Source organism: Brassica napus, chromosome A10, assembly GCF_020379485.1.
Source record: "Brassica napus cultivar Da-Ae chromosome A10, Da-Ae, whole genome shotgun sequence".
Classification (NCBI taxonomy): Eukaryota; Viridiplantae; Streptophyta; class Magnoliopsida; order Brassicales; family Brassicaceae; genus Brassica; species Brassica napus.
This window is the reverse complement of record NC_063443.1, coordinates 11,943,942-11,957,675: the sequence shown is the minus strand read 5'-3', so window position 1 is coordinate 11,957,675 and position 13,734 is coordinate 11,943,942. Positions and strand designations below refer to the sequence as shown.

Here is a 13,734-nt window from a genome sequence, read left to right as displayed (position 1 = left end):
CCTTAAAAACCCTACCTAACCCTAAACCCTTTCTAACCCTAAACCCTACCTAATCCTAAACCCTGCTAACCCTAAACTCTGCCTAAACCTAACCCTAAAACCCTACCTAAACCTAACCATTAATCCCATCTAACGCTAAAACTCTACCAGCCCTAAACACTAAAATTTAATCTCAAAACTTAAAGTTAAAAAAAGCTAAACTCTACCGCTATGTAATTTGTTGTTGTGGTATTCAAATATCAAATTACATAGCAAATTTTAATTTTACATCTATTATTTTAATTGCTAAAATATTTTGAAATTTCTATTTTATGAATAAAAAAGCTAAATTATATTTTAATAACGTTAAATTTTAAAATAGAATGAAAAACTATTATCATAAATAAATAAAGAATTTTAATGAAATTTGAAAATCTTCGAATCAATAACAATTAATTAGTAATATTTCAAAAACCCTTAAACTATTATAGCAGTAGAATCTCAAAAAGAAAAAAATAATTAAGGTTCTCAAACATTTATTTGCCAATAACCATCCTTAAATCTTTGCTCATTCACAAAAATAATATTCTTTACATAAATTGGAAACAAGTTTTGTTTTTTGACTAGAGACCCAAGTTTAAATTATATCACTAAAATATTTTAATATTTAATTGTTTAGAAATAACAAGTTAATGTTCTTAAAACAATAACCATCCTTAAATCTTTGCTCATTCAAAAAAATAATATTCTTTACATAAATTGGAAACAAGTTTTATTTTTTGACTAGAGACCCAAGTTTAAATTATACCACTAAAATATTTTAATATTTAATTGTTCAGAAATATATATATTTATATATTCGAGAGTAGACAATGCATAAATGATACTAAATTGATCGCAAGAATTCTTTTTAGAAAACACAATATCACTAGTATAGTATACAAAGAACTTTTCAAAAATTTATGAAAATGTTTAAGCCCGCATCGCGGACAAAACACCTAGTTATTACATAATCGTTAAAGATGATGAAAAACATTTACAAGACCAATGTGTTATTTGTTTGATTTTTTTATATAGGATCAGAAATGGTGATTTTAAACTGTGATCACAAATTCGGAAAAGAAAATATTTTAAGGGATTTTTGCAAAATTGACCTACAACTTAAAGTCAAACACAAAACTAACCTCCTTTTTTTTTGAAAATTGGTTTTGCCCTATTCACCCCACAAGTTCATATAATTTACGAAAATGCCATCAATTTTTTTTTTTTTTTTCGAAAATGACATCTTTACTCCCTCACCCTCATCATCTTCAAGTAATTACAAGATTGCCATTGTCATCAATACCACAACCACCATGAACAACCAATTTGAAGCTCTTAATGCTCCTAAAATCGATTTACCCTTCTTCTTTTTCCATTCTTGTGAACTAAACACAACATATCTCTCACTTTCTCTCCACAATGAGCTAAAAAAACTCAAGATTTTGATTCTAAATTTTTTATGGTTCATAGAGTCATAGAAGCTAACGATTATGGGTGGGTGACTTCCGTTTGTGATTCTGTGTGCTTGGAGAAGCCTTATGTATGCTAAGGAACTTATCTCACCAATTTAAGGTATGACATCGAGTTTTTTTCCAGATCTGTTCGTCAGACGACTTACTTGGGAAGTCGTCTGGCTGTAGACGACTTACCTTTCAGTCGTCTGGCTGTAGACGACTTACCTGGAAGTCGTCTGGTCAACGCAGAGGTTATTTTTGCAATTGACTTTGAAATCTGTAACCTGAGACGACTGAAAGTTAAGTCGTCTACTATTGTTTGGTTTCAAAAAAAATTCCAAAGAACCTAGACGACTTACATTTCAGTCGTCATAGGTTAGTTTTGTATTTGACTGGATAATTTCAGAAGTTTGACTTCCCCAGACGACTTACATTTCAGTCGTCTGGCGAAAATTAAAATAATAATATTTTTTTTAAAGTAAACGACTTACAATTAAGTAGTCATAAGTTAGTTTTGCAATTGAAAAAAAAAACTTCAAGATTTAATTATACACAGACGACTTATAATTCAGTCGTCCACCAGACGACTTAATTGTAAGTCGTCCAGGATTTTTTTCCGAGATTCTGGTCAAACCTCGTAAATTCTGGACGACTTACATTTCAGTCGTCTCGTGGACGACTGAATTATAAGTCGTCTGTATATAATTAAATCTTGAAGTTTTTTTTTTCAATTGCAAAACTAACCTATGACGACTTAACTGTAAGTCGTCTACTTTTAAAAAAATATTATTATTTTAATTTTCACTAGACGACTGAAATGTAAGTCGTCCAAAAAGTCAAACTTCTGAAATAATCCAGTCAAATGCAAAACTAACCTCTGACGACTGAAATGTAAGTCGTCTAGCTTTTTTGGAGTTTTTTTTTAACCAAACAATAGTAGACGACTTAACTTTCAGTCGTCCGAAATAACAGATTTCAAAGTCAATTGCAAAAATAACCTCTGCGTTGACCAGACGACATATAGTTTAGTCGTCTAGACAACTTAGATTGAAGTCGTCCGCGTCTTCTCTACTAGTTTTTAAGTCTTCTACGTTAGTTTTTGAATAACTTGTATTTTTAAGAGTGATAAGTAACTTCAAGATATGTAAAACTCATATTTACAAAATATGTTCTCTCCCTTAGTTTTACTAAATTTGACTAAGTTTTTCAATGCAAACTTATAAAAAATATGATATGCTTTGACTAGTTACTATTGTTTGTTTCCATCTCTTACCAACATTCTTGTTTATTAAGATGAGAAAAAGGCCATTGGAGTTTATTATTGCATATGAGAGATCCAAAGATAAGAAAAATGCTACTGAAGTCTATTATTTCATTGATTTGTAAATGTGTAAACACATTGTTAGCACATTTAATACATCTTGGAAAACATTATTACTGATTTTACAAAAAATTCACAACTAAAAGAGTATACATGCAATTCATAAAACAGACCACAAACAAAACAATTATAGATCATTCATCTACAAAGACAAGCTTGGATTCCACTTGAGTAGACAAGACCAGACAACTTTTAAGAAGTCCAGACGACTTCTAAGAAGTCCAGACGACTTCTAAGAAGTCCAGACGACTTCCAGGATGTTCAGACGACTTTGCCAGAAGACTTTTAGGAAGTTCGGACGACTTCCAGACGACTTTACAGGAAGTCCAGACGACTTTTAGGAAGTCCAGACGACTTCCAGACGACTTCCAGATGACTTCCAGACGACTAACAAGTAAGTCGTCCCAGAAGTCTTCCAGATCTGAAAAACCTGCATATTAAATCCAGATCTGAAAAACCTGCATATTCAAAAACGTTCAAATGGCTTAAAAACAGAAAAAATGAGTGGAAGATTAGATAAAATCGAAAAAATCATATAAAGTTTGGTGTTTTCAAGTCAAAGAGATTAGAGTGGGTTTGGAGAGTTTTAGTTTGAGAAAAAAGTAGGAACTTTATACAACAAGAAGTTACCAAATGAACAAAAATCAGACATAAGAACTTACCAAAACGCTCAGAAAAATCCAGACGACTTCCTGGAAGTCCAGACGACTTCCTGGAAGTCCAGACGACTTTGTCAGAAGAATTCCAAGAAGTCCAGACGACTTCCAAACGACTTCCAGACGACTAACAGGTAAGTCGTCCCAGAAGTCTTCCAGATCTGAAAAACCTGCACATCAAATCCAGATCTGAAAAACCTGCATATTCAAAAACGTTCAAATGACTTAAAAATAGAGAAAATGAGTGGAAGATTAGATAAATCTACATTTATAGAACACACAAAAATACATATCTAAAATTAATAGATCTACCTCTAAATTAGTGGAAGTTGAGTACCATTTGATTAAAAACCTGCAAAAGAGATAGATTAGTAAGAAATACATGAGACAAAACTGAAAAATTCATATAAAGTTTGGTGTTTTCAAGTCAAAGAGATTAGAGAGAGGTTGGAGAGTTTTAGAATGATGAACATTACATTTTTGTTGCAGCCATTTGAGAGGAGGAGAGAGAATGTGTAAATTTTTCTTTATATAGGGAGACAAAAAATCCAATTAGATTAAATATTTTTGACTCAGACGACTTCCTGGACGACTTACATTTCAGTCGTCTGGTGAAGAAATTAAAACAGACGACTTACATGTAAGTCGTCCAGAAGAGTTTAATATTTTTAGCGGGAAATTAAATATTTTTAGCGGGAAACTAAAATAGAAGACTTTCCAGACGACTTACAAGTAAGTCGTCTGGACGACTTACAAGTAAGTCGTCTGGACGACGGAAATATATGTCGTCCGGGTAAATTATTCAACAGACGACTGAAATATAAGTCGTCCACACCCTAAACATAACCCCTAAACTTAATTATCTAATTAAACACTTCATAAAACCAAATCAAACTTGAAAAGTGTTTACTATACACAGAAATAAACACATATAGGTGAAAACTAATTTTTGAAAAAAACATTTTAGTTTTCCAAAATCTAACCCTAACAATACATACAATACAACATATGTTTGCCAAACTCATAAACCAAAGTATTTCATGATTCACTACTTCCACTCATATATCTTCAAAACAAATCAATTTTATCATATCTTAATTTATATCAGTTAAAACTGTTTATAATTACTTGATTTTTATTTTTTACGCATCAAAATATTTTTTACAAGATTTATAAATTATTTTTAAAATAAACTGGTACCAGACGACTTACACTTCAGTCGTCCAGACGACTTCCAACATCTCAGACGATTCAGACGATTTACTGGGGCTATATTCGTAAAAATGGCTTCTGTTTTTTGTTTGGTCACAAGGGGCTGAGCTGTAATTTCACTAGGCTTTTAGGTTAGTTTTGCATTTGATTCAAGTTTGGGTATAGGTTTGGAATTAAAATCAAGTTGTGGGTTAGTTTTGGCAAAAACCTCATATTTTAATGTGGCTTCATTTAAATAATAGATATCCTATTTGTCGGAATGAAGTGCATTAATTTATTGGACTAAATTGTATTTTTTGTTTACAAAATGTTTGATTAAGAATAATAATAACACTAATAATTTGTTATATACCACATCTGTTTTTATATAGTAATTTCATTACTCTTTGAATATTTTTTAAGAAGTTTAAAGTAAAGCGTTAATATAAAAGCAATCATAAAATTAAATTTAACAAAATCCATGCATTAAAATTAAATAATTCAATATATACTAGAATGAAAATTTATGAAATAAAGTTTAAACTGTTTCCATATGAATAAATCCAGTACGAAAACTAAGTCAAAACATGAACAAATATAAAATATCAAAGTTTTCGGACACACTTATAACTAAGATATTTCCCAGCTCCTTTACATATACTAACTTACTGATTTACAAATCTGCTATAAAATTTACATATATCCTCTCTTATGTATAAATTACAGTGATGAGCACAATACTAACCAACAATTGTAATGATTGTTAACCTAAAAAAACAATCATATAGAATTAGTCCAGCAGACTTTGAACTTAGTCTTTCATATATATGACCATTCAAAAATAAAACCGCCAGTCGTTATTTTAAGAAATAATAGTTTAGCTTATTTAGTCAATAAAAACTACAAAATATAAATGGAAACATAATGTGATCTTGGGCTAATTTACGAAGTAAAAGACATGGAAGACATTCATAAATCAACCCATGATGTTAGTTAACATGTCTAGCCAATTTTTATGAAGTTACACAAAAACAAGTGGTTCCTTTGCGGTCCAAGAAAAATGATGAAAATCAGAAACTAAATTGCATGGAAAACTTCTATCTTCTGCATGTTTGTTCCAAGAACTTTATCTCTCTTCCATGCACTCTTTTGTGATTTCTTATGTATTAATTATCTAGCTTTCTCAACAAGTTTAGTTTTTTCATAAATAAGTTGTAATCTCTATTGAACTAAAATAAGCTTTGAGTATTAATTATTTTTGGAATCTTGAGAGGGATTCTCACTTTTCTTTCAATGGTGTGTAATATCCATTGATCTTTTCGATCCGTCTTGGTGCGACATATCCAAGGGATCAGACCGATTCATCCTGGTGCATCATATACAATCAACCTCATTGTCGTCTAAGTGCGTCATATCCTAGAACATTGAGTTGGTATATCGGAGGTTTTCCGCATCCCTTGTACGACCATTCACTCTACATCCTTTTCTTTGAAACTCTACGGTTTCATAGCATCAAGGTTTATTCCCTTTACCAATTTAAAGTGCCGACTCCTCGGGAGATTTTCATCAAAACCTTTATAGAAATGATTAACCTTTATAGAAATACAGAAAACTGTGTATTTTGGTAATAATACACTACGTGGAATCTAGCAAAATAAGTTCTTATTTTATTTTTTAGTAAACAAATTAATAACAAACTTATGGTTCATTTTAAACATCACATCACAAACAACCTATTTCATCTCATTTAACAATTAGAAATTTATAAATCTTCTCTAATTTAATAATTTTATTTATAACTTTCAGGTTTTTTGTTTGTTTGTTTTATAAGGAAATCAGAGGTTAAAAATTGCTAAGAATCTTGGAATTGAAAAGATAAAAAGAAACAATTATTATTAGGGCTAGCATTTCGATTTGTTGTATTTTTCAGGTTATAACCATTTATTTAGATGAAAAGTTGTGTTTTTAACACTTAAACCTTTTCAACTCTATTTATTTTACTACATACATCTTTTCATTTGTAGGTTCTTGTTGCATAAACTAATTATATCAAGGAGAACAATTTTATACTGTTAAAAATATTCTAAAAATGAAGAATTGCATACCATTTTAGATCCAGTGAAAAAAATAAAAACTCATTTATGTTTTTTTTCATAGACCTTTTATTTATCTTATCTCAATTTGAATAACTATTTCTGATTTGGAATTTGATATATTTGTAAAAATATTTAAGTTGTAAAATGGTTTTATTATTTGGTTGTGAAATATATACTTTATATTTAGTTTTAAAATTAAATGTATGTTATGTTTTTTGATAACCATCTTTTGCTTCCCTAAACCTATATTTTAACATAAAAATATTTTATCATTAGTTAAAAGTTATCATGTTTAACTAACATATTTATTATTTATTTAAAATATTAATTAAAAATTATTTTAAAAGGTTGGATCTTTCATATATCTGTATTTTCACTTATGATCATAACTGTCTTATACAACTAAGATTTTAACGTTTTCATCATTATTTTTGTAATATACATTTTCACTCTTAATTGTTTTTATTACTATAGTAACTTGAAAATATGTATTTTAATATATCTGATTCTAAAAAATTAATCATAAAGTGCTACAAACATTTGGAAAATTCTGTATTAAATCATCATTTTATACCTTCACTTATAATATTTTTAATAATATTAAAAAAAACATTTCTTAACAAAAAGTCATTTTTGTTTTAAAAGTTTAATATATAATCATTTTAAACTAATATTGCAAATTTAATATTGATTAGTAAACCAAATATTTAACTATATAAGTTATATAAATAAAAAATAATATATATATATACAAAACAATCTTTATATATTATTATTTTTTGTTTTAAACATATAATAAATAATTATTTTTAAGAGAATACTAAAATTTTAATATTGATTAGCAAACCTAATACTTTTGAAGGATTGTATCACTCTGGCACTAGTGTTTTAATAGATTTTATTTATAATAAAGTTTTAATAATCTAGTTTTCATCGTCAGTTCTAATAATCTTATTTTTCATCTTAAATCTATATGCAATGTTTAAAATATATATTTTACCATATTCAAAAATAAGTTTGCTATATGAAACAATATTCAAAAATAATATTTATTATTAAACCTAATATTTTTGAAGGGTTCATGACTTTGACATTAGTGTTTTCAATATATTTTATTTATAATAAAATTCTAATAATTTTATTTTTCATATAATTATATATTTTCATTTTTTGTGTTAGACATTTAGTATCTAACCATTTTAAAATAATACTGAAAATTTAATACTCATTTTCCTCCGCGATTTTGCAGGGATCCGAATCCTAGTATTATGTAATAACAAAATAACGCAAAATATGATTAATTACATAGTAATTAAGAAATGGTGGAATATACATAATTTAAAATAATTTTATCTATTTTGTACATTACTTAATTTATCATAAAAATTATTATTTCAAGGTTTACGGATATATTGCTCTTATTCATATGTTTAACCTAAAAAAAGGAAAGACTAGTTATGGCACATGAAAGAAATTCAGTAATTTGTTATATTTATAAAGCAGCCACAAAATCGGCACTCCACAATCTGAAAATTTGGTAGAATTTGTATGGAAAAGACGTAGAACATGCACAAGCTACTAATTAAAGAATAGGGTATGAATAACAAGTATAATTGATCTGGTAAATTATCTGTGAGACCTGTAAATTCCATGGTTAGCAATATGACAAAGGTTGCGTGGGGACTGAACAAAATAAAAAGAAATCAAGATTTCATATATTAGATTTATATTTATCTATCCACTTTACGCATCAAATAAATTAAAAACCATATAATAATATAGACTAGAGCTCTTTGGTTTCATTGTGTAAACATGCTTGGTCACATATACTGTTTCTTTACTTAGGTTAACTGTCAAAATCAAGGTCTTTGTAAATTCATGAATTGATTGCTCTTATCTCTCTACTATATCTATTTACGAATGTTCTATTTTGAGGGTAAAAACATTGAATTTAGGATGACGGCAGCAAATGATTAGCTTTTTTTTTTTTTTGAACTACTCAAATGATTAGCTTAGTAAATGTACTTGTGAGTTTCTCCAATCTCGTCCTAAGGATAACAATCTTCATGAATGCTCTTTCTGTTACAGAACTAGTTTGTTCTCGTGAGTGTTTTTTAAATCTTCCCATCATGAAACAAAATCTTTGTTCTGCATGTCATTTGATTGATATTTACCATTAGCTTAAGACGGAATATTTTTCTTTGTAGAAAAAGGAAAAGTAATTTTTAACTTTATACACTCCAAATGTAATAAGGTTTTTTTAAGGTCAGTGAATGGAATGAACTCTTTAAATGTGAATGAACATGGTGTGTTAATTTCTCCATATATGGCTTACTAGGGTTGTGAAAAATATTTGTAAAAATTGTTTGGTTAATTATCCGTTTTGATTCGAACAAAACAATAGATTTTGTAACTCTACGAAGCAAATCACATATTAATATTCATTATACGTAAAAAACAAAACAACTCATTAATACTAATATTTTAACAATGAATATTCGGTTGATCATGCATATACATACATATATTTAATGAATTATATAATTATTACATATTATATAAGTTTTAAAATATTTTATTTATAAAATTGACTATTTAAGTTATTAGAGTTGTAAAAGTAAATCAATTTTAATTTTTCTAATAAAATACAATTATTTTATATTATTTTGGTATTTTATTAGTTTTAGTTTTTTTAAAAAAATTATTTATATTGATCAAATCAGATATCCAATCAAAATATTAATGAATTAGATATCAAACACCTAATATCTGAGTAGCTGCAGAGCAGCTCGAATCGGATAATTAATTATTTGGACGAAATAGATCGGATCACGAATACCTCAAAAAGATTCGGATATTCAATTTGTGCACAATCTTATGGCTTGCTTTTTTTTCTTGTTCTTCTTCAGGGGTTTAAGCCATGTCCGTTTGTATCCAAACTCTATATCTAGATGAAAATATTCAGATATTGTTTGTTTGTACACTTTTGTATCAACATTTAGATGCATGCAAAATCTGTAATATTTAGATTTTTGAGATGCAGCAAAATATAGAGTTAAGATGCAAAATTTGCATTTCAAAATCTAGAAACGTAATTACCCTTAATACAAATATAAAAATCAGTTAAATTAGTTATTGTAGTTATTATATAATATTATTAACCTTAAAATTATATAATCATGTCAAATCGTAAAATCAAGTTTTCCGTCAAAACAATAAATCGAGGTAATGTGTTATTTATAAATCAGCGACAAAATACACACACCACAAACTCCAAATTTGGTAGAATTTGTATGGGAAAGACGTGGAACATGCACAAGTTACTGATTAAAGAATAGGGTATGAATAACAAGTATAATTGATCTGGTACATCATCTGTGAGACATGTAAATTCCATGGTTAGCAAATATGACAAGGGTTGCGTGGGGAATGAAGAGAAATAAAAGAAATCAAGATTTTATTTATTAGATATATATTTATCTATCCACTTTCCGCAGGAAAGAAAAAAAACCATGTAGTACTATAGACTGGAGCTCTTTAGTTTCATTGTGTAAATATGCTTGGTCACATTCACATATACTGTTTCTTTACTTATAGGTTAACTGTCAAAATCAAGGTCTCTCATAACTTGGCATCTGCCCAATCACTACAAACCGAGTTGATCGCTTACTGTTCGCAGATATTTTGACACCCTAGGTAGTTCGCATGGACATGTAATTTTTTTACTACCAGATAGCATACCAAAGCATTAAGTATTTCATGCTAATATAATGCACTGCAATTAAAAATATGAAGGAAAATCCATGTTCACTCGATAATGACAACCTTAACAAAAAGCTGTAACTACATAGTATGGAGATACAAGAAGTAAACAGAAACTTATGACTCAAATTTCATAAAGTCTTAGTAAAAATATTGCATAAAATCTGATATGATAGTTGTCAATAAGAAAAAGTCTGATATGATAGTTGTCAATAAAAAAAAAGTCTGATATGATAGGAGGTGCTGGAGAATGTTCACCAGTAGTTTTTATCAAAATTATTAATAGTGATGATGCACAATTGACCGGTTTTCCTCTTTCTCTCCTGAACCTTTCAATCTGCCTTCTTCATTTTTGTTTTGATTACCAAATTGAGAAGAACCCGAAGGAGCCCTAGCAGATAAACCAAACAAACAAACAAACAAAAAATGCATGTCAACTTACAATTTATAAGTTCATGATAGCTTGATGTAAAATAGCTTTAAAAGACATACATTTTATGTTTCTTTTCATTATGCTTCATCGTGGAGACCATATCCATAGACTTCTGTTGATGCTCCTTTGACTGGGAGTGAAAATCTAAACTTTCAAAAGGTTTTGTCACCCAGTCTCCCTAAAAAGGAAAGAAATACAAATTAGATACATGAAAGCAAGTTTATAAAACATCGTGAAAATGTGGAGAGACAGCAAAAAAAAAGATTAAGAGGCAAATTTAAATATTAAAACCTTAACTGGAAACGAGACATCATCAACATGATATCCTTGCATGGTATATATACTCTGAGATCCAACATCTCCAAGCCTAAAACCATTATTACTATCCACCGGTCCAATCTTATCACCAGAAATTACCTGCTCTCCTATTTGAAGATTTCCAAGACCTTTAAACTCACTCCTATGCAAAGCAAATCTACCCCCTGAAGGCCCATATCCATGAGAAGGCATCCCAAGGTGTTCACATATAGGACTTCTTTGTCCATGTCTGAACTGTCCTTCTCCCAAGTCCATGGAAGGCTGGGAGGATCTTAAAGTAGGTCTTAACTCGAAACTTGTCTCATGCTTTTCATGACTCCTAACCGATGATCTCTGGTCAAATCCTCTATCCAATGATTTTGCAGAACGACCACTAGATTTTTCAGCAATCGTGAGGTAATGCTGGGGAAGATTGCTCAGCTGTGGAAGTCCATCTTCGTTTAACAAGCTAGGGTTCATTAGTAGAGTACCATCCAGAGAAGGATCATCGTTTATGCCTTTTTTCTCTACTAAAATACTCTTACCTAGGTCTTCCCAACCATTTCCAACATCTACTAAAAGACTCTTACCTAGGTCTTCCCAGCCATTTCCAACATTTTCTTCCATCACTTGCTTGCCTAGAGGCCCAATTTTTATTTCACTGCCCTCCACATTAATCCTTGATCGGTGGACAGATTCATCACAAGCCTCAGTAAGCTTTCTTTTATGCTTATGATCAAGTTTAATTGTAGTTTCTTCAGCAGCACGTAACACATTATATAAATCGTTGGTTGAATCAGAGATTGAACCCTCCATAACTGCTTCATCATCTTTATCTCCATATATATGAATTACTTTATTTGGGCCCAAAGGTGGCCAATGTACCTGCTTTGGGATCCTTTGCAAGCTCGGTGCAGCATGTCCTAAGCCCACCTGCGGTGCAGTAGCGGAAAAATGTATCATGTTTGGTTGAACCCCAAGAATTGTAGGAATAGGTTGATGATCCTGCAGAGCTATATCGAGATTATAGGAAGGGCCTTCCTGATGCATCTGATTATGAACGACATCAGTTGTTGATGCTGCTGTTTGTTTTTGCGGCAACGAAGGATTTGACAAAATCAGTTGATGTAATGAATGCATATATGAGCTTTCAGGGACTGATGCTCCTCCGTACTTAAGCACCTGTTGCATCGTATATTGATCTCTTGTTAGTTGACTTGTTAACAAAGACTGCTGTTTTTGAATAAGAATAATAGGTTGAGGTGGATGAACATGTGTTACCTGTTCAGGAAAATGATCTTCATGATACTCAAACATATTGTTTGGGAGAGATTCTACTTGGTTTGTCTGGTTAGGTTGAGGGTTCAGACCAGTCCAAGATGCATGTGGCTGGTTTGACTGACACTGACCAATAGTGTTTTGTGCCAGACTATCCTGAACAGTGTTGTCCTTAGGTGATGAAAATGCATCATGAGGTTGATGCATAGTTAAACTCTGAGATTGGACTTGTGGTTGAGGTTGCATCTGAGATTGATCGGTTTGAGCAACATGATGAACCCGTGGCTGCACCTGCACATAGATTACTTGATTTTGGGGAGCAAAACTTTGAAGTTGCATCGGTTGTTGTTGTTGCATGTAGTCTCCGACATAGTTTTCGTAATACTGATGATATGGTTGTTGATACCATTGCACTTGAGTCAATGTTGCAGCAGATACACCATGACTCTGAGCACTAGCTTGAGAGGAGGGTATAGCAATGCTAGCCTGAGTGGTAGCCATAGCAACACTTGCCTCTTTATAAGCGTCCTGAAAGCCATTTATTACAAAATTTAAATAGATAAGAATAATAAACAAGCATTTATATATTTTTTACATAAATATTGATTACTTGATTTTGTGGAGCAAAACTTTGATATTGAATCGGTTGTTGTTGCATGTAGTCTCCGATATAGTTTTGGTAGTATTGTTGATATGGTTGTTGATACCATTGCCCTTGAGTCAACGTTGCAGCAGATACACCATGGCCCTGAACACTGACTTGAGAGGTGGCCATAGCAACACTTGCATGATTATAAGCGCCCTGAAAACCATTTATTACAAAATTTATATAGAGAAGAATAATAAACAACCATTTATATATTTTGACGTAAATATAGGTAACAAACTCACACGACAAACTTGAACATGCTCCCGCCATTGATGGTGTGCAATATGAATTCCGCACCAGCTGCACATAACAGGCGAGTTACCAAAAGAACTCATTGGATTTAGATCTCACGGGTTGTAGTCACCTAACAACAACAAAACACCAAACAAATAAGCTTATATGAGATTTAACATCAGGAGAAAAAAAACAACCAATAGTTCTTGTTTGCATGAAACCATTGAGACTACAAAAGCATATAACTTTGAACCAAGCAGGTCTGATCACACATATAATTTC

At 30.5% G+C, this 13,734-nt stretch overlaps 1 protein-coding gene across 1 annotated transcript; it reads right to left on the bottom strand.

The window, feature by feature from the left end:
- Positions 1 to 9,374: 9,374 nt before the first annotated feature.
- Positions 9,375 to 13,734, bottom strand: LOC125579205. Its single transcript, XM_048742988.1, has 2 exons — positions 13,461 to 13,734; positions 9,375 to 13,371 (listed from the first exon to the last, which is right to left on the bottom strand). Exon 2 carries the CDS (start codon positions 13,068 to 13,070, stop codon positions 11,259 to 11,261), a length of 1,812 nt encoding a protein of 603 aa, XP_048598945.1. The 5' UTR covers positions 13,071 to 13,371; positions 13,461 to 13,734; the 3' UTR covers positions 9,375 to 11,258.

Coding starts and splice junctions, on each gene's coding strand:
- LOC125579205 (XM_048742988.1), bottom strand. CDS start 13,070: ATGGCTACCACTCAGGCTAGCATTGCTATACCCTCCTCTCAAGCTAGT.